The 26446-nt window shown below is 42.6% G+C and overlaps 1 protein-coding gene across 2 annotated transcripts in view; it reads right to left on the reverse strand.

Annotated features, from left to right (window-relative positions):
- Positions 1–456: 456 nt before the first annotated feature.
- Positions 457–26446, reverse strand: part of slit1a (slit homolog 1a (Drosophila)) — an 84035-nt gene continuing 58045 nt past the window's right edge. The window contains exons 10-37 of one of the 2 annotated variants that reach the window (XM_054599708.1): positions 25962–26033; positions 23208–23279; positions 23036–23107; positions 22562–22705; positions 21158–21321; positions 20118–20141; positions 17080–17224; positions 16849–16923; positions 16608–16751; positions 16343–16486; positions 16082–16248; positions 15170–15305; positions 12954–13022; positions 12801–12872; positions 12619–12690; positions 8655–8726; positions 7293–7456; positions 7080–7204; positions 6838–6935; positions 6616–6755; positions 5860–5953; positions 5599–5736; positions 5277–5505; positions 5038–5168; positions 4770–4924; positions 3501–3789; positions 2314–2525; positions 457–1420 (exon numbers count right to left, since the gene is read on the reverse strand). In XM_054599708.1, coding sequence (XP_054455683.1) covers positions 1182–1420; positions 2314–2525; positions 3501–3789; positions 4770–4924; positions 5038–5168; positions 5277–5505; positions 5599–5736; positions 5860–5953; positions 6616–6755; positions 6838–6935; positions 7080–7204; positions 7293–7456; positions 8655–8726; positions 12619–12690; positions 12801–12872; positions 12954–13022; positions 15170–15305; positions 16082–16248; positions 16343–16486; positions 16608–16751; positions 16849–16923; positions 17080–17224; positions 20118–20141; positions 21158–21321; positions 22562–22705; positions 23036–23107; positions 23208–23279; positions 25962–26033 — 3658 coding nt within the window. In that variant the 3' untranslated portion in view covers positions 457–1181. The remainder of the gene's footprint in view (positions 1421–2313; positions 2526–3500; positions 3790–4769; positions 4925–5037; positions 5169–5276; positions 5506–5598; positions 5737–5859; positions 5954–6615; positions 6756–6837; positions 6936–7079; positions 7205–7292; positions 7457–8654; positions 8727–12618; positions 12691–12800; positions 12873–12953; positions 13023–15169; positions 15306–16081; positions 16249–16342; positions 16487–16607; positions 16752–16848; positions 16924–17079; positions 17225–20117; positions 20142–21157; positions 21322–22561; positions 22706–23035; positions 23108–23207; positions 23280–25961; positions 26034–26446) is intronic. The other variant, XM_054599707.1, reaches the window with a different exon arrangement.

Below are 26446 nucleotides of genomic sequence, written 5' to 3' on the forward strand. Positions count from 1 at the left end.
CATGGATAATGATATTAAGAAGCTCTACATATTTTTCGGCAAACTCTTCTCCACACATGCAACAGTTTGCACAAGTTTAATACTGCAGGCATCAAGACGAGCAGGGCTAAACAGCCTCCTGCTCAAAGGGGGCGGGATTATGCAAATCATCCTAACCCTGAGGCAATCCATGCTGGGGGAATGATAACCACTGGGCACTGCCAGCCCCATGTGGTTTGTTATACGAACAGAATACATAGTTGAACCAAACAAGCCCTCTCACTCGTACAAGTGTTAAGACTGCGTAAATGTATGTATGCCATGTGTGTGTGGCCATGTACTTCAGAGAGGTTTACTACTGTCATTTTCAGTGCTGCTAGTCAGTGCAGTCTCTTTTTTTATGGAGTTTCTATGTTACGGTACCTCACAGCAAACAACTGTGAAGCCAGACCACCTGGCCTCAAAGTCACGACATCCGCACTGGATTATGTGCCACTCTAACCCTACCTTTTCTTTGTTCACTTCTACATGTGCATGTGTGGAAGGATGAGTGTATCCCGGCAGAGAAATTACTACACCGAACCAACAACAACTTTAACTCAACCCAAACCATATTCAGCCCTCTCCAGGTAACCCAGCCAAGCTCAACTCAAGATAGCTTTGCCAAGTCAAACGGTCCAGCTCTCTTCTCATCCCTCTGTTTCTCTCTTTTTGTCTTTCTCTGCCTCTCTTTTGCCATTCTTAGCCAGGCTGGACCCCAATGTCCTCACTGCCTCCATGAAGCGAAGATGGTAGATGGTGGCTAGGCTGTCAGAGGCCTCACAGATGGATGGGGAATTCACACTGGGTAATTTGGGTTGGAGGGATGCCTCACTCTGAATGCAAAACCTTTGAAATCTCTGGACCCCTTGGAACAATGTTGCAGATACAATGGTTCTGTTGGTGTTGTTATCACTTCTACATTGTTGCTCATGATGTTGGTTTCTCTGTGTTACTGTAGGTCACACACCCTTGGAAGGGGAGGAAATGTCCTATTTTACAAACATTGTTGTCCATAATATATAGATAGAGGTTTTATATATAATCTTTATACTCTCTCTTTTCTTTCTTTCCCTCCCTCGCTTTACTCCAGTCCTCTTTCTTTCTTCCTTTCTCTCTATCTTCTGCTCGGCGGCAGCGGCAGGAAATGTGAGTGAATGGTGCTACATGCAGCCCATACAGCCGCACTTGATGGTCTTTTCCACTTCCTCACTGAAGGAGGTTCCATCGCTGCATTCAAAGGTGTATTTCCGGCGTTTCATTCGCTGGCTGGCGCAGCAGGCCCCCGTATCGCAGGCTCCAGAGCACTCCACCCAAGAAACCATACGTGTCGTCTGGCAGATGGCGTAGCCTCTCTGTACTTGGTAGAAGTCTCGCACAGGTTCCCCTCGGCATTCAGACTCTGGAAAACATACAAAAGACCCCAAGACATTAGTTAACTTAACCAGGGTACATAATCAGGGTACAGGCAGGAATCCAGAATTTATATTAAATACTTTTTTTAAGACCCTTTCCATACATTTTTAGATTTCATCGCCACTAACTAGATTTAACCGCATCTAACCGCTAACAAAATTCAGATAGATATAATATAATGATTTGAGTGACTACCCCAATACAAGATTTTTAAGAAGAGTAATATAACTAATACATAAGACTTGGTCATAGTATAGTTTGTCATAAAAAAAATTGTCATACTATAGTATACCATTAAAAAGTCATAGAATAGTATGCCAGAAAGTCACTAAAAAGTAATTGAATGTCATTGTACAGTATGTTGTAGAAAAATGGCAAAAAGAATAGTTTAGTATGTTAGAAAAATATAAATAAGAAGACATTAAAAAGTCATCGTATAATATGCCATAAAAAAGTCACAAAAAGTCATAGCATGTCTTAAAAAATGGCAAAAAGCAACAAATGTCATCCTATAATACGCCATTAAAATTGTATTAAAAGTCATAGTATAGTATGTCTGAAAAGGTAATAAAAAAGTAAAAAAAGTCACAGTATTGCACGCCTTATAAAATTCACAATGAAGTATGTCAAAAAATATGTCAAAAAATGTCTTTATATGATGGCATGCCATTAAAATGTCATAATGTAGTTAGAAAATGTAATAAAAGTAAAGGTATAATATGCCATATAAATTGCAAAAAAGCATACTAAAAAAGCATACTAAAAAAGCTGTTGATATATGAACTTTTAATACTTTTTTCAAGACACTGCAGACAATGTGTTAATCATATCACATAAAAAATACCTTTAGAATTACAGACTGCCAAAGAAAAAACCAACCTGCATCACAAAGTTCCCCTGTGTAGCCACTTTCACAGTGACAGTAGGAATCTCCTGTGTCTGAGATCTGACAGCGCCCGTGTTTGCAGGACAGGCGACGGCAGGGGTTGAACAGCTCTCCCTGCTGGTTACACAGGGCACCACGGTAACCCTCTGTACACTCGCAGCGATATGACTGACTGTCCAGAGGGATGCACTTTCCATGAACGCACCTAGTAAGACACAATCACAATTTTTTTTTAAAGCAGTGTCATGGATTTGATGCATTCAAACAAGGTTCCTAACTACATTTACTCAAGTACTGTACTTGAGGTTGGTTTGGAATAACTGGACTACGGCAGCTCACCCGGCCCACTGGTGGGCTGAGAAGGTAAGCCTTCTGCCTAATGGCTAGATTAAATAACAAATTATTGTTTTGTTAATATACAAGCTAGTTATTTTAATTCTTAAATATGTTGAAGAATTCTAATAAATAAAAAACATGAAGTGAAAATGCATAATTTCAATGAATGGCTCGTCTTTTGAAATGAAAAAATGATGTGCCATTAAAAGCTCCAAAGCCTGCGGTGAGGAAACATGACCCTGAATACATTACATTTGGATTTGGGGCAGTGACGGATGAGAATAAACAGCATATGTACGGTGGCATAACACATATTTACAACCGTAATCTCCTTTTTGATCAAGTTTTTGTCATGTTAGTCATGTGTTTTTTTCTTATTTATCTGGGAAGGTGGTCCTCAGAAATCAAACAATCAGATATGGGCCTTAAATTACAGAAGGTTGATAATCCCTGAAATAAAGTACCTAACTATATATAAAGTGATTAAACTATCTCCACCTAAGCTACAACAGTTAAATGCCACTTAAACATTGTTGGTTCAGTATAAACAATCTGATAAGTCAATGCTTTATAATACATGAATCCCAGGGGTTATTTTTTCTGCATAAGAGGAACTTTGACTTTTGATTCTTTGAGAACATTTTGCTGATGATACTTCTTTGCTTTTACTTAAATGGGATTTTGAATGCATTACATGTGCTAGTGCATCTTTACATTGTGTTGCTGTATTGGTACTTAAGTAAAGGATTTGAGTACTTCTTCCACCACTGCCCATGTGTGTTAAGTCAATGGGCAGTAAGATGTTTACAGTTAAATATGAATTGTATTCCATTGGCTAACATACTTGCTGCCCTGGCAGGGGTTGGTAGCTGTCTGATCACAGTGCGGCCCACTCCATCCTGGCTGGCAGTGGCACACTGGTCCCTGGAACCCATCAGGCTGGCATATGCCATGTACACAGTAGATCTTCTTGCAGGGCTCACAGCCCGGTACCACGCCAGGCTTCATCTGTGTCTTGGTGAAGTCCTGCAGCTCATTGTCGATGTATAGGTTCTGGATACAGCCATGGAAACTGGAACCATTCTGGAGCTGCCAGAGACGGAAAACGCCAGAGTCTACATCTAATGGCATGCCTGGAGGAGGAGGGGGAAAACAGATGATTTAAAAAGGTGTGAAGGCGTGCATATTGGATCACAAACAGACAACTAACACAGGGCTGGTATGAGTGTAATGAAGGAAGGCATTTCAAATATGGGTATCCTAACAGTGCATATTCAATTTGTCACAATAATTAATGTATGTCTTTTTTTAAATTGGCTTTGATATTTTGCATTTGCACCACAAGACACATCATCCTTGAAACAAATGACAGCAAAAGGCAAAGTGGTATGGGAAAATGTCTTCTGTTGTATGAATGAAGAACAGAACATCACAACACATCACAGCACTGAAACACACTGTACCAAATCTGAGCCAGTCCTGGGACTGCGTGATAACAAATGTAAGAAAGGCCTTCTTTTCCTTCTTATCAACAAAATCTACAAATAAAATGTCAAAACGGGCTAAATCATAAATTACAAATTAATACAGTTACATGTTCTGCAAACACATTCATGCAAACATGAAAAATCTGAAGTTAAGACTGTGTCTGGTAGTTCTTATGGGAGGCACTAGAGGGCATACTTCACATAGTGCAAGAAATGTTTGACAAATGACAATAGATTTATTGGACTATTAATTGGTGTGTTGTATGTTCACTATAGGTTATAATCAAAAATCTAATTTTTGAGAGCTATGTTTAATCTGTCAAGGTGAAATGGGTTATGTATTCATTACACATGTGTGAATATGGCTTATTGGTGTCTGTGAATATCTATTTGTTGTGAATTAATGTGTGGCCCCTATCAAACACAGTCATGACTGAAGGTGGGGATGGTGTGGGTGGAGGATAGGGTTTGGGTGAAAGCAGGATTGAGTTAAAGGGTTTCATGGTTAAGGGGAGGGGTTGGTTGCGGTGGTGACAAAGCGAGGGGGGAGGGAGGGTGATTGACAGTAGTGTAGTAGTTAAGAGTGCCTGCAGAGGAGGGAGGTGTGTTCTGGAGAGGGCCCCTACCCCCCACGTATAGTGGAGCCTCCCCGTTGAGGGGCCGCACCGCCCCAAAGCTGTCCATTGTTGTAGGGAGACCCCCATCAATGGACAGGTTCACCATCTGGTCAAAGGTCACAAGCTCCACAGTGTGGAACTGGCCATCGTTGATAGTCTCAGTACTGGCGAAGATAAAAAGAGATTGGACGTGAGATAAGAAACATACAAATGCCACCTTTTCATCAGCGTTAGCTAATGACATGGTAAAAACCTCACTGTTTGAAAGGCGACCTACCTGTAGATGGCATGTCCTGGCTGGCTGCCGGGGTCATAGCTGACTTTGACATGACCTTGGTAGAGCTCCACTGCAATATGATCATTGTCCCCATTGTACAGCAAAATACCATTATCCTCAGCTGTTGACACCTACGGAGCGAAAATGTTTGCGTAGGGTGTTTAGGTTTCAGAAAGGCAGCGTGTACACACAGAAATCATATTCTGAAATATTCCAACATTAACAAACTCTGTGGATACCTGTAAGGTGATGTTAGCCTGTGGCCAGTTCTTGAGGTCAGAGAGCAGTAGGTAGGAGTCTCTGTCGATGAAGTTGACGCTGACCAGCTTCTCGCAGCGTGGACCCCCAAACTCAGGAGGACACTGGCAGAGGGCGCGCCCGCCTCGCTCCACACATGGTGCGTTGTTCTGGCAGTCGGCCAGCTCACACAAGGACAGTGGAGATGGGACAACCTCACACAACTGACCACTATAGAGAGGCAGAGGAGAAGGACGATGTTAGTGAAGCAGATGAAGGTATGTAGCCAAGATAAAGCCTTTGTAAAATGTGTGCTCTTCTCACTTGTATCCTTCAGGACAGACGCAGGAGTATCCATTTAGCTCATCCACACACTGAGCTCCATTCTGACAACGATGCTCCTCACAGTCATTATAGTCTACGCTGCAGTCATCACCAACATAACCAGGAGAGCACACACACCTGAACAAACACAAAACACAATGCTGGAATCAAAAGACAAATCTACCACTGAGTCCGTTTATTTTCAAAATAGTGAGTCATCATTTTTTACTGCATCTGATGTTAATGTCAGCGAAGACTTACTTGGGGCCAGTGGAGGTGATGAGGCAGGTAGACTGATGTTGGCAGGGGCTCCGTCCTGGGGCACACACATCCTCAATTTCTTCGCACATCTCCCCTACACAGAAACAAGTATTAAAAAAAGTGTGAACTGTTGCAAAACACAGAGAAAGAACCATCCTGCAACCATCCTGTCTTACTGCAATTTATTGTTACAGCATGGTCAATTTGATATGTTTTTAAAATAAAGATAGTAATCCGGTCAAGCACTGTTTGCATAAAATTATTAAACCAGAAAAAACAGTTCCAATTGGTCTCTGTTTTATTGAATAAGATATTTAATAAAATTTGTCAGCTAGACGAGAAACATCTGTAAAGATGATTTCATTACTGCACTGAGAGAAAACTAGATAGTTTTGCCAATGACAAGTATCAGTAAAACTTGGCAAGACAAAACAATATTCCATATATTTCCCCTGTAAAGAAGCAAGTAATTCAAGTCTAATCGATTTAAAAGGAAATCTAGTTTCAAGAATATTTATCCTGAGTTTCTTTTTTTTTTTTTTGCCAAGTCTGCTATGTCAAGTCTCAGTAAAATTAGTTTTAAGTAAGATTGTGTGCTTGCTTTTTATGGCTTAATTAAAGAAATAAGAAATCTACTGGCGGAGATGTATAGTCTCATACCAAATTTCTCTACCTACAAAATATTTTGCCTGTTTACACAGGGTGATTTTTATTGCACAGCAGTTGCTTCAGTCAAACTGTGCTGCATGCACTAACCTGTGTAGTAGGGGGGACAAAAACAAGTGTAGTTGTTGACTCCGTCGAGGCAGGTTGCGCCGTTTTCACAGTCGTTGTCCTCACATTCGTCAATGTTGGTTTGGCAAGTGGGGCCCTCAATGCCCAGTGGACATGTGCAGCTGCAAAAACATACACACTCATTACATCATCATTTCAAGGTCTTTGTGAGATAAGTAAGATTTCAAAGCTCAGCTTCCTCACCTGTATTGTCCCTCCTCATTCTCATTCACTTGGCAGGTTCCTCCGTTGGCACATGGGGTACTCACACAGGCATTCAGAGCCGTCTCACAGTTCTTGCCCTGAGACAGGGAAAGGAAAAAATATTTATATTATAACAATAACTAATATAATTATTTTTTTGCTATAAATGATGCATACTTCAAGAACCTTCAACACATAGAGGATTTATTCACACATTGGTTGTAGCATTGTGTTGCTCTGACCTTGAATCCTGGAGCACAGCTGCACCTGTAGATCTCCACCATGTCGCTGTGACAGATGCCTTGGTTCAGACAGGGACTGGATAGACAGGGGTTACACTTGGCCAGCACTGTAGTGTCCGCATCACCTAAGAAATACCAGACGGATAAGAATGAATAACATGTAGATACTAGTGCTGCTTATATTATATATCCGTGTCTGTCACCATAACTCACCTGTACATTCAAACTTCTTAGCGGGTGTGGTGAGCAGCAATTTGCCCTCCATGCCCTGTGGGCCGGCACATCGGGCGATGCCAGGCTCTTTGTAGCTAGTCTTCACCCAGTCAGATAGCCAGCGCAGGCGACAGTCACAGTGCAAGGGATTGGCACCAATTGCCCTAATAGTTGGATAAAATAATCAATAGTTTTATAGTTAAGGGGGGCTTTGTTATACTTTTTAACCCTTATTTATTTCAGTAGCAAATTCTGCCTTCCACTGTAATACACTCTATCACCAGCAGGTGTCTCTACAACCTTACATAAATCAAACCAGATCAACTTTGTGTACCATAAAAATAAACCACTGCTTCGCAAAGAATAAAGAAGATTTAAAGTTGAATGCTCAATGGCACTTTGTGCATACATCATCTGGAGAAGGGCTTCTCAATTATAGACAAAGGTGCGAACAGAAGGCACTCTTAACCACTTCTGTCATGGTGGTCGTGAATCAATGCTGCTCTGTCCTCCTGCTGTATGCGCAAACACTCGTGAATCGATGCTGTTCCATTACGGTTGAACACAGGCTCATCTTTCAGGCCCGGCCAATAGCTGACACCTGACATCTGCTAACATGAAAGCCACTTGACTGTGACTGTGGATCAATGGCTGCCCTCCATCCCTTCCTTCACCCTGTTTTCCTGCAGCCTTGACTCCTGTACAGCCCTCCAAAAAATGTCTTTGTTCAGTCCTCTCAATCCCCCCTTCGACATATCCAACTCTGACATTGATAGGTCTATTGATCAGTGACTGTCAAGGGATGATGTGAATATCTAGGCTGGATGGCAGAGGGCACACTGCAAAGATACTAGACTATGATACTAGGACTGTGTAGATTTACACATGTCCACGAGTACATGCACAACCACACTACGCCTACACGCCAAACACAAAATTGCAGACATAAATAAACAAACCAAAACAAACACGAATGGCCTAAGACCATGGATAATCTGTGTGTGTTTTAGTAAATGTGTGTGTGCGTGTGTGTTTCAGAGATGTGACAGGGAGATGAGACAGTACAGAGGTCTGTGTGTTACTTCAACCACAGGACTGCGGCTGAATAAGGGAGGGCTTGGCTCATGTAAAGCCCACCAAAGAGGACTACAGACAGGCCACTGTGAGCCACGCTCTCCGTCTGTCTGACCAGACCCCCTCTGTGCCGGAAAGTGTGTGTGCATGTGTGTGTGTGTGTGTGTGAGTGTACATGTGTATAGTCTTCACAAACTCAGTGGTAAGTGCAGACACTATCACATAGACTGCCATTGGGGCATACAGTTGTGTGTGTGAGTGTGAGTGTGTGTGGGTGTTACTACTTACAAGTGGGAAAGTGAGGCCACATCATTGAAGATGCCATCAGGAAGCTCTGAGATTTCGTTGCCATGGAGAGACCTGGGGGAGATAGAGGAAGGTGATGAAAAATTATGACCATAAACATGTTTCATCTAAAGAAAAAAATACTACTTTGTGCAACTTTTCTATTGTAATATTAAAGCTGAAATTATTAGACAATTTACTGATGATTTGATTGTCAGAAAATGTACTATTTTGATAATCAATTAATAACTTTTAAAGCAAAAAAACAAAAAAAACAAAATCTCTCATTACAGCTCCCAAGGTTTGCTGTTTTTTTTAGACTATGGTCGAATATTGACTATCTTTGTGACTAATTAATCGATTTTTTTGAATTGTTTAAACTTAAATTTAAACCTAAATCACAAATAAACAGGAAATATGTTGAGGGATATTTCAGTGTATTGTTTAGTGGTAGTGTTGGGCTTGTATTTCTGGTTGAGCCTTGTGCAGCTGGATCTATAAGTATGTTAAAGACTGGTGTCAGGTTTCTTTGTGTGTCTGGCTGGCAGGGCCAACAAGGGCACAGAAGGAAGGCGGTAACAGAGTTGCACTACATGCGAGGCCGTGAAAAAAAATTGTTTATTTGTGTGTATGCAGATTTACAGGTATATTTTTGTGATGCATATTAAGGCCCATGCATGTATATCAATGTGTATGTGCTCGTACACTATATTGTATGTGCTGTCATTTCCTGCGGTGTTCTCTAAATACTATCAAGGGTGACAAGCCAACATCGCTTAATGGCTAAATGACTGATGGTTGCTGTAATCCGCAGGGTCATTACCACCTCCAACCCTCAGCTGACCGCATGCTAAGGTTACCACAGCTCCGTTTGCAGCACCAATACATGACGCATCTGCTCTCCATGCCTGGATGATTGGAAGTGATGTATAAACAGACTTTAAAACCCTACTTCCTCTTTTGTTTGATCTGTGAATTACCACTAAGCTGTTGACGAGTCAGGGGAAAGGATACAGGGAGCGAAGCTGGTCAATGTAAGGATGTAGAGCCCTGCTCAAGTAGGAAAGGGAAAATATACAATGTAACCATCTAAGACAACAAGTTAATTGGCCTGTGTGCAGGGGGGGATGCTTATTAGTGTAGAGTGAGTCGTTGGGTTGTGTTAGTCGGAGTAAGGATGCTGAGGGCATGAAGCCAGCCACAGTGTGCCAACTAGGCAGAGATCTCATGGGAGAAAGGAGCCAGGGAGTCTCCGGGAAGAAACCTGATCCGCTCTCCTGCTAACATTCTCTCTGTCTTTTCTTTTTTACTTTTTCTTTGCTACATCTGTATATCATTACACCACTCCATCTTACCTTTGTCAACCTACCGCTAGCTTGGCACAATCCTCAGAATGGAATTGCATTTGATGCTTCTGGACAAGCAAAATTGTGGTTTATGATGTACAGTGTGCAAAGACTGCCCAACTGGCCATGTTCACACAGGCTCATTCACCTGCAGCCAGTTAATATATTTATCTCTGAGTCCTCTGAGCTACATGTTTTGAGTTTTATGTGATACTTGCATTTACTCACAGCACTGCATTCAACCGCAGTTTGACAATATGTCAGCTTTTAATTCTTTCTTTGCAGGCATTAACTCTCTTTTCATTTTATTTCCTTTATCACTTTCTTTTTCTCACAGCTTCCCACCCAAGCCCTGGCAAACCACGCCCTAGAGCTGTCTCAGCTCACTCACCTCACACCTAATACCCAGCAGGCCAATTAGCAGCTTATTAATCTGCAGCTCAAACCACAACCATCATACATACACACAAACACACACAAACACACATGACACACATACACACACGCACACGTACACTTGCACCAAACCAAACCACATCAATGCAAGGTTCAGACCCCTGGTCTGTTTGAAGCCATGAGCGTTAATGATTCTTCTCCTCTTTACTGCTCTGTAAAGCCAAAGGTGCAGCTTTATACAGGCTTTGGCACCACAATGTGTTTGAGGACGCATGAGTGCGTCCCGTTCGTAGCCGGCTTTGGCATCTCACTGTGGTTTTCTATGAAGCTTCCAACTTTGAACTTTGAACCCGGTTGAAACTATTAAAGGGAGCTCATTGACGCTTAAAAACCACACAGCTTTGCTGTAAAAAAAAAAAAAAAAAAAAAAAAGCCATAGCACCAATTGACATTTAATGAGAGGCTTATGATTGATCACACCAGCAGTAAAGACATCAAAGTTTTTTACTTCATTTTGGAGACAATAAGGTAGTCCAGACAGTCTGTGCATATATGCGTGTATGTATGTGTGTGTGTGTGTGTGTGTGTGTGTGTGTGTGTGTGTGTGTGTGTGTGTGTGTGTGTGTGTGTGTGTGTGTGTGTGTGTGTGTGTGTCTGAGCCTGAATATAGTTCTGAGCCTGTGTGATGTGTGTGTGTGTGTGTGTGTGTGTGTGTGTGTGTGTGTGTGTGTGTGTGTGTGTGTGTGTGTGTGTGTGTGTGTGTGTGTGAGGCGTGTGGTGTTTGGGGCCTCACATGGCGTCTAATATTTTAAAAGTGAAGGTGGCGTGAGTGAGTAAGAGCAGAAATAACGGATGCAGCTTCATTAGAGATCAAAGCGTCGCGCCCGGTCTAGCAAGGCGGCATCAGCTAATGATGACCGAGCTTCACTCTCATTCCACGCTAAAAGGGCTCTTACACTTTGTGCCTCGTAATGATCAGGCTTTAGTCGAATCCTGCTGTAAAAAGAGGCTTTGTTGAAGCTTTGTTGTCAGTAGTAAAAAGTGTGCCTGCTATGAGCACACATGGAAGACCGATAAGTCTACTCCCACACACATACTGATGGGCACCAAGCCAGTAGATGACAAACATATAAGCTATGCATTCAGACAAAGACACATAAACATACACACACACACACACACACACACACACACACACACACACACACACACACACACACACACACACACACACACACACACACACACACACACACACACACACACACACACACACACACACATAATAATGTCATAAGGAGTGCGGCTGGGCCTGGTCTCTGTTTCTCCTTTGTAGAACTACACTGTACATTTGAATTAAAGTGAGAGGCATCCAGCTGCTGTATCATTGGATGCAGGTCCAAAAATTGGTTTTGGTTTCGTCATTTATCTGTCGAACATATTTACATTCTACATCTCAGTTATTTAGCAGACCGACTCAACTACAGGGAGCCCATGGTCACTGAGAGGGCACAATCAAAGACTTCATAACTTCATAAAAGCCCGGAGGCAAAGTCAAAACCATTAAGGTTAGCGGGGCAAACATTCGCCGGCAATCAGTGTCAGAGTGATTTTGTACAGTGGGTTGTGGGGGCGCGTATTTGGCCCTGACGGTGAGGCGGTGATGAGCTCAGGGCGTTTAGAGGTGAACAGGCAGACAGGGAAGTTGTCTCAAGATGAGGTGTGGGCAGGAGTAGGAAATGGAACGACACTGATGCTCCCCCCATGGCTGCCATTTAAACTGAGAAAATAGGTCGGAAGTTGTGTGTGTATGTGTGTGTGTGTGTGTGTGTGTGTTAGTGAATTCGTAAGCTGTCATAACTGTTTGGACTGTGTTCAGTCCTCTGGAGTCAATCAAAGATTCTCAGCATCTGCTGCGCTGCCTCTGTAGTCAGTGCAAGCTGCAAAAATATCCTCCTTAATAACACGCTTGGTCTGAAAGTGAGTCTTATCTTGTTTTAGAACGCTTCTTTCAAAATAACTTCAACTGTCTCAAGATGCCGTTTTCAGAATTGTCCTGATATTATGTGACAGCAACGTAAGAGTTAATACATTTGTTTTGCATCGAATCTCTCTAATAAAACTGGCAAGATACATTGTATTGAAATTTGAGTTTTACCTTGATTCTAGACCAAAGATAAACATACATGTGTCTGAATGCATTTGAAATATAAAAATGATCTTACAGCAGTCGGAGAGAGTGCAGTCCACTGAAGGCCATCTTGGGGATACAACGCAGGGAGTTGTAGCTCAGGATTCTGCAATGTTAAAATAATCACAGATGCATGTATAAAATTCATCTGTTTTCATCCAACTGTCAGCACCTGAATGAAATACTAGCTCTTGGCTGATGCTGGTAAGGACTTACAGAGTGGTAAGTTGGCTCATGTTAGCGAAGGAAGAGTTGGTCAGAGAGTTGATCTTGTTGTTGCTCAGGTCTCTGAAAGTAAAATTTAAAAGGCATAAGTTCACTGTATTGATCTGCACAGTGATACAGAGGAGGCAGACAGGAAACACTTACACCAGCTGTAGGAATTTGAAGGTGGATAGTTCCTTTGGCACAACACTGAACTGGTTTCCATCCAGATACCTGGACAAAGTGACACAAACAGTTCAGTAATGAGTCAGTAGAGAGAAAATGATCCATTGAGACCAAGATATGGTATGCTGAGATCTATAACTTTGACAGTGAAGATGCTACAGGAAGTATTGAGTTATTTAATCAAACAAACATATTTTTCCTGAGCAGTTTGCAACAAAGAAAAAGAAGAAAAGGAACAAAAAGCAATGAAGAATCTAGAAAATTCCACTCCATCAACCCAACAAATCAAATTTCTATTTGCAACTTCATTCACCTACATTCTCTCACATTTGTATTAAATAAAATGTTACAAAGGTGTAAAATGTAGATTGTCGATTGTCGAGTACCGTTTATGCAGTAGTGTTCAAAATTGTAAGGTTTTAGTGAAAATGGTTGAGTTTTAGAAGTAGTGAGCATATGGATGGATATATGAGACTTGGATTATATTCCACAAATTGTGTTAGTGTTTGTAAACGGATATTTAATATAGTTTTGCTGTTAAACGCGACCCACGTTTACGTCAGTGCATCAAGAGTTTCACAGTTTGACACTTCATGGATTCAAGGTAACACAGGATGAGTAATTGATATAAAAATGGAAGTATATCAAGGGAGTATTGAATTATAGTAACTGAGGATGCATTTCATTTATTATATTTTAGTTGGTGTTAAAAGTTGATTTAGTTCTACATTTTGACTTTTTTTTTACAGAGCTGGTTAGGTACAGTGCTTGTGGTGGTTATTGCAGGACATCACACTTTTTAGCCAGAGCACTTTATTTCTCACGCTGTTGTTGCCAATTTATCTGTGTGTTACACCAAACAGCAGATTGTTTTGTCTTTCAATTACTTTTTTTTCAATGTTTTGACTCAACATTGTGTCTCATGCCTGGAAGTCAGGCTTAGTACCCCTCCTGTACGAATTCCTATTCCAGACACAATGGCTATATATAACTTCTACTGGGACTGAATAACTGGGAAAAGACGGCAAAGTTATCCGATCAGTGACATTTTTGTGAAATCTCAGTTTAGCAGCATTTCCTGAATGTGACCCAGCAAACCAATTTTTTAAGTGACTGCGGTACAAACGCTTGTATGTGTGTTCATGCATGTGTGTGTTAACATACTAATGTATTTACAAGCCAACACAGTTGACACCATGCCTGCAGGGATAAAACCACCCTGCTGACTGCCAACACAAAGTGCTACCAGAGGGCTGTCACCGTGATGAATGGCTAATTTAGGGTCCTGGTGCCTCTGAGCAGGGCTGCAGGGGCTTTCTCCTGCTATTGTTGGTGACTTTCCTCAGAGCGGGAAGGGCAGAGGGGGGTCTGTTAGTGGGGCCTTTAGGTTCAGAGGTAATGATAGGTAATGACGGTGCAGAGGACACTTGGGATAATGATGGAGTAGAAACCTCTCCAGATGACTAGATGAAAGCCCAGAACAGAGGGGCACACCTGGTCACACCTGCTGGGACAATGACAGGCCTTAAGGCTTTCACAGCGTGTGTGTGTGCGTGTTTGTGCATGTGTGTGTGTGTTTGAGAGTGAGTTAGTCTGAACCACTTGAAGCAGTATTGGAAAGTTCCAGACGTATTCCATTCCCTCCCCTTTCCATTGGAAACTGCTCATTAAAATGTCCTCTTGCTCCCCTATGCTCCTGTGGACAGGCTTTTGGCCCTAACACAAATATGTGTGCACACACACACACACACACACACACACACACACACACACACACACACACACACACACACACACACACACACACACACACACACACACACACACACACACACACACACACACACACACACACACACACACTCTCTGATCCTTGGCTCTGAGTGTGAGAGTGACATCAGTGCTAGCCCTGAGGGCTGCAGGGAACGCAGAAGAAGAATGTCTGAGAGAATAACTGCAGGGTTTATTGACTCCTTTCCCCTTCTTCAAATGATGAGATCTGTTTTCTTTGCCTCCACTGTTTTCTCAAACTCTTATCTTTTTCGTACCTCCCAAGCTACCTCTCTACCGTTTTATATCATCTCCTTTGGTTTCCTTTCCAGACATGCCTCGAACAAAGCCAGACAAATCAATAATAATACCTGGAACTCAAAATGATAAGATACACATGCAATTGGCAAAATTAATTAACTTACAGTTCAGTCACGTTTCTGGGGATGCCTTTGGGCAGTGTGTGGAGGTGCTTGTTACTACAGCGCACCACAGTCTCGAGGCAAGTGCATTCACTTGGACACTGGGGTCTGGGCACACAGCTTGACAGCTCCTCTTGGCCTGAGAAAAAAACAGAGGAGTTAGAGGGGAGTCAGATACAAGAGAGGGAGAAAAAGGAGGAATGACCAGGAGGGTAGGAAAGACAAGGAGGACAGCCAAAAGGAGATATTTAATCCCTGGCTAAAAAAAGAGTAGAATGTAAAGAAAGAAAAAGTCAACCTAAAGGCAAAGCAGACCCAAAGCAGCACAATCCTTCAAACTGATGGTGAGGCCTTGTGACAGTGAAAAAAGAGGAAGAGACAGATGTTGAAAGTAAAATAGGACAGAGAGAGAGAGGAGCCACGATAATGTAATATCGACCAGCGAGAGCAAAGAATGGAAGCTGCCAGAAGCCCGAAGACAAGTCTAACATTCATTCAGGTGCAAATAGGCTGACTGGTCAATAAGGCAAACAGCTCAATAGCTCCACTCAGCCCGGCATCGACCAGCAGCTTAAGAACTGCTGAGTAGCAATCTATTCAGTAAACAAAAGAGTCGCACAATAGCGGCCATTATTTAAGATGATCTCAGGCACTTTAAGCAGCTCATGGTCATAATGTATTGTGGAGCAGCGTGCAATGTTAAAATCTTCATCAGTCAGACCCAGACAGGTCAGTTTCACACATAGTGGAGGTCATCTACTATATTGCTAATGCCTGAGACCTTTCAGAGAGACAGATTACTTAATTTAAAGTGGAGAAGCTATAACAAAAGTTCAGATACGGTCTAAATAAGGACATACAGAAAGAGACTCAAGTCATGATAGGCAGTTAGTTGTGTGTCTTGGCACCACCTACCCTCCTCACAGCGGAAGTCAGGCAGAGCCACATCCTGCAGGGGAATCTCCTTTAGGAAGGCAGGACGCTGGCAGCGAGGGTTACCGGTCACAATCTTCCTAGTCCTCAGCCAATCACCGAGCCAGCCCAGCCGGCAGTCACAGTTAAAGGAGTTGGCTAAGAGGTTGCTGGGAGAAAGTGAGCGTAAGAAAAGGTTGTGAGGGCGTTGAAACATTAAAATGCATGATTTAAGGTAGACTTTTGTGTATGCCAGGGTCTCACAGGGTGGAGAGAGTCTGCAGAGTGTCAAAGGCTCCCGGAGTGATTGTGGTCAGCTGGTTGTCGTATAGAGACAGCAGGCGGACATTGTGCAGCCCAGTGAAACTGTCGTTGTGGACGCAGCTGATCTTGTTGTTTCTCAGCATCCTGAGGGTGGAAGAAATGTAACACTTAGGCCTAGAAATAAAGATGAAATATTATTTTGAATTTCAGAAATGTAAGACTGACTGCCTGAGTGTGTGTTTGTTTGTGTTTGTGCGTCACTCACAGCATACGCAGGCCCTCAAGGCCACGGAACATCCCACTTCGGACCGTGTCGATCTGATTGGCCGTGAGGTGAAGCTCATTGACGGATGACGCACCTTCAAATGAACCATCTTCAATCTCTGTTATCTTGTTGTTGCTGAGGTTACTGTGGGGGGAAAAAAGCAAGTGAGAGAAGTAAATCTCTATTTAGAGAATGAATGCTGAAAGGGAAAGTCAACAAATAAAATTAAATAGTAACTTACATTTTCTTCAGCTGGGAAAGGCTCTTAAAAACTCCAGTTGCCTCGAGAGCAGTGATGTCATTGTTGTTAAGGCGGCTAAAGAGAAAGTTTAAAAGACAACTTTGTATTGAAAACAAATTCAAAGATTTGACTTGTTCTCATTTATTTTAATGATATATCTGCTGACTCCGACTCTTCCTATTACTCTTCCTGTTAGCAGTGTACAATATCCCTTTTTTCCTGTTTACTCACAGTTCACTGGTGGATGTAGGGATGTGCTCGGGGATCCTGGTGAGCTTCAGGTTGGAGCAGTCCACAACGTTTGACTCACAGCGGCACTTAGGAGGACACACTGGATCACTGTTACAGGCATTGTTCAGACGGGTGTCTTCTGTGCCTGAACAGGAGAAAATGAAAACACACAATGATATCAACCTCTTCCCTATGCCAACATGTGCGCCTCGCTTTCCCATGATGCTCTTTATCACGCAACTGCTCCCTCCACTGCTCTATGTCAGTAGTTTGCCCCATTGTGACCTAAAATGCGACCTTACCCAACTAATCTTTGATCTGAGGCAAACTCAAGAACATCCTGCAGCTTTCCTACCGTTCAGAAGAGAGCGTTGAATGGGTGAGGGCAAGGGGGAGCTGTTTTAGAGAGGTGATAGAGTGGGAGCAGTGGGGTGAAAAGAACACTAGCAAGGGAGATTGAGATAGGGATGCCAAAGAGGATTTGGACGGCCAGCTTCAGTGAAGCAGAGCACCCAAGAGAGAGCACAGGAAGTGTGCATAGACAGGTGGAGTCAAAGGAGAAGAGAGGGAGGAAACAGAAAAAGGGAGCGAATGAGGGACATAAATGCATGCAGGGAGGGTAAAGGAAGAGAGGAGTGAAGGGAGACAGGTGAGAGAGAATGAAAGGTGAGTGACAGAGGTGCAGGGAGACGCCTGTCCTGATAGAGGTGGAGCAAGAGTGAAGCAGCATGGGGAGCGCAGGACGTATTCCTGCACTTCCTCTGTCTATGAATAGACGTTACGTGCCAAAAAGCGTGCTGCCAGTTACATCATGGCTGCTCAATAATGGAGCAGCACTGGGAGCCACTTAGGAGACAGTGTGTACGTGTCTGTGAATGTGTGTATTGTGTCTGTGTCTGTGTCTGTGTGTATATGTGTGTATATGTGCGTGTACAGTAATGTGTGTGCATATGTTCCATTTAGAGGGAACAGCCCAGCGTTTTCTGTTAGGGTATCGTCTTGTGCCCCGTTCCTTTTTTTGCATGCTCACATTGGTACACCTCTCTGCCTGAGGTTTGGAGATGACATCAGTGGGACGCTGCGGGGCATCCAAACCACACTCATGAGCAGGAAACCCTCAAACAACCAGGACAAAATCCTACAGTTGAGTGTCAAAAATCTGTCTAAATAAACATTGACATTTGAAACTATACCTAACCAAAACCGGTAGGACAGAAAAAAACTTCCTCAGGCTATTCGTGCAAAGACTTCATCCAAATGTGTGTCACTTGTCAGACTGGCTCACTGGAGGGTGCAGAGAGACACAGTCATGCAGGTCATTAAGCAACTTTCCCTCGCCAGGCCAGACAACAGGAAAAGGCATTTCCTGCTACAAAGGAAGCAATGAAAGTATGGCACAGCGCTTTGATCTTGAGGATGTAGCGGAGCCGGGGGAGATTCGTGAGCCTGAGTCATCGTCACAAGTGCGTGGTGGCGACACTTTTACGGTCAGCAGATTTAAACGAAACTGAAGAAAACACAGAGAGGGAAGAGGGTTTTTTTTCTCCTCCGAGGCGCAAAATGACTCATCGCTGGAGTTGTAGAAGTTCTCATAATTCCCTGCAGCTTGGTTCCTCATTATCAACGCATTATGAAATTCCTGTGCTCTCTGTGATTGTGTGAGTTGAGTGCATGGGCGCGTGTATTGTGGAGGCTTTTATTGTTATCATTCAAGGAGGGGGGGAATTCTCATTAATCACATTTGGCTTTGATCTTCTTTCTGCTTACATAGTACTCCCATTTGTTCTCAAAGCCGGAGTAGAGCTTTATCTCAGCTCAGCACACAAAGACACATTCATTTACACACACATACACACAGGGGTAGACACTGAATCACACAAGTATCCGCTCACAAACACACACACACACACACACACACACACACACACACACACACACACACACACACACACACACACACACACACACACACACACACACACACACACACACACACACACACACACACACACACACACACACTTCGACACACATCGCTGCTCCTCCTAGTTATTTTCTTGGAAGTGCTCTTGTTAAGAGGTCCGGAAACATCCGCTGATAGGAATCTGGGTCCTCTGGTGGGCTTTATTTTCTTTAGCTTTTACTGATAGAAAGGACACACTTTCCTTCCTCTCTGTCCTTCTTTCCCTCCCTCCTCCTCTGCCCCTCTTGGTGAGTGACTGTCTGTGCTCATGCCAAAGCAAAGAGCCACTTCCTTTTGACTCTATCTGCTGAGACTGTTAGGTAAACAGAGCTGACGACAAACAGACGCTCTCACACATATATCTCATTAAGATGCACACACGGGTCCAGTAAGTCATAGGCCCAATTAGCTGTTCTCACATGTATAAATACCTTAACCTCCACAACCACCACAACACAACTCTGAACTTATTTTAGAGTTAAATGCAGAAAGTTTTTTTTTCTGTACCGATATCTTCCTCTGTTCATCCTATCATCAACCACATTAAGGGATGACTTTGGTTCATTACAACTTTGGTCTATTCATTGTTTTGGCCATTATTTCAAGAACTTATGGAGGTAAACACAAAAGTGAGTGGACCAGTGATGTTGTGATGTGTGCATGTTACAATGGAAAGTATGGTAGGTCAATGTTTAACTAGGAAGTCGGTTTGTAGACTGTAATAGAAGTAGACAAGAGGCAGTTTCTTTGCTTCTTTCTTTTATTTTCTCCTCCTCTTCATTTTGTCTAACCTGTGGGGATCTGAATGCGCGTGTTTCTTTCACCGTCCGACTTATTTTTAGCAATGCCGCCATGTTCCCATCTCTCAGAAATTAACTTGGTAAATAAAATGGTATTATTACCAAAAGAAATGTTGGCAAAACTATAAAAATGTGACCCAAGTTGTAATAAACTGAAATTATCGTCTTACCTGGGGTAGAGTATGTAATGGAAAAAATGATGCCGCTACATGGCGGGAGGATAATTAAAGAAAAGAAGAAGACAATGATAGGTATGAACATTTACAAGCACTCACCTGGGATGAAGTACTGCTCTTTGGCTGTGATGGAAAAAAGAAAAAGGGACGGATGTCAGTGAGACCAGTCTGACCTGCATAGCTGTGGTGTTGCTATGCTTCAGAACAGTCATATATAAAGCTTATATATGACGAGACATGACTCAAGGTATATGACATTTAAACAGAGAAGCCTAGGACTGTCTCTTTGTATGGCAATGTGGGGGAACTAGTAACGATGTTAAAAGGTGGTAAATATTTGGCTGTTGCTAAGGAAGAGTGACATGAAGGAAAGAGGGAGACAGTGAGAAAGAAAGAAAAAAGGAAAAATACAAAAAAAAGAAAAAAAAGAAAGAGAAAAACACATGGACTCCCTTCTTCAGCAGGTCTAGCCAAACAAATGAGGCTATAAAGAAGTGTGAAACCTCAGCAGTGCTGAGTGCCAGACGGCGTAGCACAGTGCATAAACACAATGGTGGGCAGAGGGTGGAGGGAGTGGGGATGGTGAGGCCGGGCTAGTGCAGTGCAGATGAGTGAGAGGATGAGGGTATGTGATGGAAACCTGAGCCTGGCAGGCAGAGAGCGGGGTGAGCGGGCAAGGGGAGATGGAGCCTGAGATTGGCAGAGGGCAGAGGCATGGTGGGCACGTACAGAAACTCTAGCCCTTACAACAGGTGATCTCAGCTAACTGTGGTTTGAATGTGAAACCAGACTCACAATGTGGTAATATGGGGGGGGGAATGGAGAAAAAGCGAACGATCCCTCTCTCCTTGGCCTCAAGTTCATCTGGGCAGATATTGATTGAGGAACACCAGCACAGCAAAATGATAGGCTGAATAAAACCTTTTGCCAGGAATGATCACTCATTAAAAGTGGTATGAGGTAGAGGGAACAATGCAGAGATAATGGCCACTCCCAGCGGAGAGAAAGAGAGATGGTAAGAGTAGAACAGTAAGAGACAAGTGGAATAAAAAGAACAAAAACAGTTTGAGAGATAGAGAGTCCGAGAGAGAAATAAGAGGAAGACATTTGGCGACAGTGAAATGAAGCCACCGGCCTACCGGAGCAGCGGAACTTCTTGCTCTTGATCTGTCCAATACGTTTGTTTGCGAGTCGGCGAGGGCTGGCACAGCGGGCGCCGCTGGTCTCGATGGGGTTGGAGCGCAGGTAGTCCGCCAGCCACTTCAGATTACAGTCACAAATAAATGGGTTCTGGGCCAGGTGACTGGAGAAGAGAGAGGGAGGGTTGGAAAGATGGGGAAAAGAGGTAAAAAGAAGAATAGGGAAGAAAGAAAGATTAAAGTTGATGGTTTAAAGGCCAACAAGAAAAGTAGTATGTTTATATTTAGACATCCAAGCCACAGTTTTATTATAGACCATAGAAAATAAGTAAAAAGTAAAACTTCTTTAATGGTGTCCAATATTTTGATGTCCAAACTTTACTCACAAACAAACTAAATTAATTAATTAAGTTCTTCTTTGTACACATATTAAAAGTTTGGTCCCATTTAAGGTATCTTATAATTTAATAATATGCAATATTATTTATCTATTTTATATGTGATTTCTGCATACATTTGATATATTGCGATGCACTTAGTTAACTTTATGATCATTTTGGAGGCAGTAGTTTGTGCTGCTGGTGAGTTATATTGCGTTATACAGAGAGATGTTTCCAATATTTGGTCAATAAATGGGGTTGACAAAAGATTAGATTGTACCACTCAGTACAATGCAATAAAATGTAATACAAAGAACCACGGACTGTAGCATCCAAATGAATCAATATCTCTCACATTACTTCAGTTTTAGGAGTGTGTGCTGTCATGGGGGAAGGCTCTACATGTATTTTTACCCCTTCTCCAGAATGTAGGCAAAACAGGAAGCTTGTTTTAGACTGAGAGCCTTAAACTCAGTGCCCTCTATGTATGTATGTGTGTGTGTGTGTGTGTGTGTGTGTGTGTGTGTGTGTGTGTGTGTGTGTGTGTGTGTGTGTGTGTGTGTGTGTGTGTGTGTGTGTGCATATGCGTGTGTGTGGTGAGCCAAGGGGCGAATTTATCCATCATCTTCAACAGGTGTCTTGCACATGGATGATAATCTCATGCACTGTCTATCAGACATGGTAAGCACCACGGTGTGGGGTCCGTATTGATAACAGCGTGTGATTTGCCTTGTTTATCAGAACACAAAAAAACATTCATTTAGACTGAATTGGTGCTGTGTGGGTAACGTTGGTGGAAAGAGTGGGCGCGGTGTGTGCTGTTTTTGATCTAGATCTGGCCGCAGAAGCTGTGTGTGTCCGCCTGTTTGTGAAGATGATAGATGCACTCTCCTCTCTACCTCGTGATTCGGTTCCTGTGCGAGTAAACAACCCCTGTGTTGGCTCATGTTTTATGGTGACGGCTCAGTATGTGTCAAGCGTGTAGAGCAGCATGTTTACGTGCTCGTGTGTGTGTTTGACTCACAGGGTCTGTATGGCTCGTAGTGAAGTGAAGGTGCCCTTGGCAAGGGTTTGGATCTTGTTGTCGTAGAGCGATAGCAGCGAGAGATTCTGCAGGTCCTGGAAGGCGTTGGCACGAACACAGTGTATCTTATTGGCATTCAGCAACCTGAGAGAAGAGGGAAGAAAAGGAAACAAAGAGGGAGGGAGGAGGAAGGAGGGAAGCAGCTTGTCAGAGTTTCTTTATGTATTCATTCATTATGTATTCCATCTAGAAAACTATGAACAGGTACAAAGTTTATTTGAAGGTTATGACTCCTTCCTGAGTGGGAGTAAAAGATGCCTGGTATTCAATATATGTCTGCAGAGTATCAGTGTGTGTGTGTTTCTGTGTGTGTGTGTGTGTGTGTGTGTGTGTGTGTGTGTGTGTGTGTGTGTGTGTGTGTGTGTGTGTGTGTGTGTGTGTGTGTGTGTGTGTGTGTGTGTGTGTTCTACTTACAGCAGTTGCAGGGCGTAGAGGCCGTCAAACACCCCCTTGGGCAGGTCAGTAATCTTATTTCCATACAGCACACTGGGAAATCAAAACACACACTTGCTTAAGACACGGGAAATGACAACAGGATGGATATTTATGCACATACACATGCACAAAGTCGGCTTGGGGAACTTACAGGGAGTTGAGGGAGCGCAGACCCTGGAAGGCATCAGGAGCTATCTCTGAGATCTGGTTGTTGCTCAGGTCTCTGCATTGAAGAAGAAGGCCCATGAATTATTAAAATAAATTGAGGTTCTGTGGGAGGTTTGACCAAACTGTCACCTGGGTGGCACCCTCATAGGAAGGTGGGCTGGGTGTAAGGGCCCTGCTTGTTGCTGGCAAGCAAGTAGGAAGCAAATGTAGTGTGAGCAGGATGAAGAGGAGTTCCAGCTCTCTCCCATTTTTTGATGGTGTGTCCCTTCAAGGGATTTGAAGAAATGCAGCAGGCTAGACTCTCGTAGCCAATCAAAACATTTACTTGTATTATTTGTGGCCTAACAACCGGCCCTGGGTTGTATCACAGTGAGTGTGTGCGGGTAAAAATGGGGTGCAGGGCCGAAATCCAAAGCGAAATACAGTAAACTGCCTCTGAACATAGCCGTTGTTAATAGGATCCACAGGCCTCTCCCCACAGGATAACCACTAAGCCTGTGTGTCTATGTGTTTATATGTCTGTGTGTGTGTGTGCCTGAGTAAATGCAACAGTAAATGAGGAACAGTGGGACAGAAAGACAGATGGAGAGAGAGAGAGTTAATGGAGTATGTGGACTGAACTCCAGTCGACTGGATACCTTTGAAGGAAAATCATCATGTGGTGAAGAAGAGGGATATTTTCTCATTTGGGGGTAACAGTTAAATAAGTACCCATTTGTCTTCTTGCAAAGAAGAAGGACTGAGGTTTCCTGGAAACGAAAACGTGGCGAAGGAGCCAACATCTGCACTGGTGTGTGTCTATAAACTCAGACACTGGACTGTTTGTGTATGTGTCGGTGTGTGGGGGCTGTTACTGCATCCCTGTCTTAAGGAGCGGTTCATGTGTAGGTCATCCAAACTGGGACAAGGTGAAAGAGAATGTGTGTGGTTGGCATTTACTGGGAGAGGAGGACACGCAGGGTCAGGAGAGGCATTGAACACATACCTCCACAAATAAACAAACAAATACACACACACACAAACACCTGTAAATAACTGTAACATACCTAATGGGGCCGTACAATCATATATTATGTTACTATTTTCCATAAATAACATGCCAGAAAAACCTACCACTTAACATAAAACATACATGTGAACATCTGCAGAGCCTGACCCAGGAGAATAAACATATTCATCATGATGTATCGATGATGTCTACACACAGTGTGTACTGAGGGTGTTGGACAGGACGGACCAGTGAGGGCTCATAGCCAGCTGAATCAACAGAGGCGCTGAGGGTCAACACAGACATGCGGCCATGTATTGTTGTTGCTAAATGCAGAACCAGCAGCAGCAACAGTAGCAGGTCATGTCTGTTTGGAAGACCAAATGCAACACAAAATCTCACTACCATTTAACCCAGTTTGTACATGTTCTATGAAAACCACAAAAGTTATTATCATATTTACTGAAAAGGGTGAAAAGTAATCTCTTTATATAATAATATTGCAGACTACTATTTTTCTTAAAAGACAAGAGTTTCTGACTCAGTTGTTGGTGTTTTTTAACTTAGATAGTTTCACCTTACTAAATGTGGAACCCTGAAATGCCTGATTTACTCCACAAGGTTCGCATATTTTGTAAATGTAAAGACAGAAAATGTATTTATAAATTAAATAAAATTTATTTTTGTAAACAATAATCGTGAATTTCCTCTGGGATTATGTTCAGGTTAACAAAAATGAGATATCAGTTGCTCAATGCCAATTTATTCTAACAAGAGTACATTTTCATGTTTTTATATGATAAATTTGTGAAATATAAATATTTTGCAAATATACATATATATATTTTTTGCAAATATAATTGATGTATAATATATATATCAATTATATTTGTTTTTAAAATTATATTTGTTTTTAAAACCATAAAAGTTTGTAGCAAATATTTTTCAAACTTACAAATTTATATATTCTGTTTTTCCTTACATAGAAATCTGAACTGGACCACATGATTCACAATATTTGTCAACATAATATAATGAAAAAAAGTTAAAACAAATAAATATTAATTTCGCTTGAGATTTGGTGCTATAATAAGATACTAGTGTCTTGAGTGTGTCTCCTGCTCTCTATTCACCTCATTTGAACTTCAAATTGTCCCTGCAGTTAAATGATAAAACAGTGATGAGTCCTTTAAGAATGGCAGAGAAACTCGGTGACCTTCCGTTTCCTCCGTCTCCCTGCTGCTATGTCGGTCAGGCCTGGTGGTGTTGTAGTTATGGGTTTGGCCGACTGGTGTGTACTGGCTGGGTGACCGGACAGCTGGCTCAACGAGTAAAAAAAACACTCAACTACCAGCCTGTCACTGTTCACTCCCAGAGAGAGCGAAGCTTCAGCCCTCTTTCCAGCACACTCTCCATCTCCTCATCATCATCCCAGCCGCAGTTTACAGTTTGCCCACGAAGGCACAAAACACACACACACTGACTGGACACAACACTAGCCAGGGGAATACCAGTGTGCAGCAATGAAACATGAGAGCTGTGATTATGCTCATGTAGCATCTGAGTGTTTGCGTTCCATGCCACCCCGAGTCTAAGAACAAGTTTGTTCTTTAGGCTCAGACAAAATAAATACATACTCCTTAATAATAGAATAAAAAGACTGCAAATTGTCGCTTCTTTTTCCAGCCCTCAACTTCTTATTCTCAACTGTATTATTTAGCTCTGAGGTGAGTGTACTGATGTACTTACATCCTACGCAGTTTCTTGTAGGGAGAGAAGGCTCCAGGAGGAACAGACTTAATCCCATTCTGCTCCAGACGTCTAGAAAGAAGAGGAAAAAAGAGGAGAAAAGTGGAGTAAAGAGGAGAAAAGAGGAGTAAAGAGGAGAGGAGATACCGTCAGTTAACCAAACAACACTTCTCCATAGTTACACAGTTAAGAAATCCACCCATTTAACTCTGACCCTTGGTGATTGGCCTGATTATATTAGCGGAGATCTATTCCCCAGCTGTAATAGGTCCAGGCATGTTGGAGTCATAACATCCTCAGAACCAATAAACAGTCTGAATACTAAAGTGCTGTGGAAAAGGACTGGAGGGGAAATGGCTCCTTCCTGGTTTGTGTTAGGGTGTTAAGGCCTTCGACTAAAAGTAATATTTCTTCTTAGTATAATATTTACAGTTTCCAGCACTTATGTTCTCATATGAGATTGTGAAATCAATAATGATCTCACT

Source organism: Anoplopoma fimbria, chromosome 6 (genome assembly GCF_027596085.1).
Source record: "Anoplopoma fimbria isolate UVic2021 breed Golden Eagle Sablefish chromosome 6, Afim_UVic_2022, whole genome shotgun sequence".
Lineage (NCBI taxonomy): Eukaryota > Metazoa > Chordata > Actinopteri > Perciformes > Anoplopomatidae > Anoplopoma > Anoplopoma fimbria.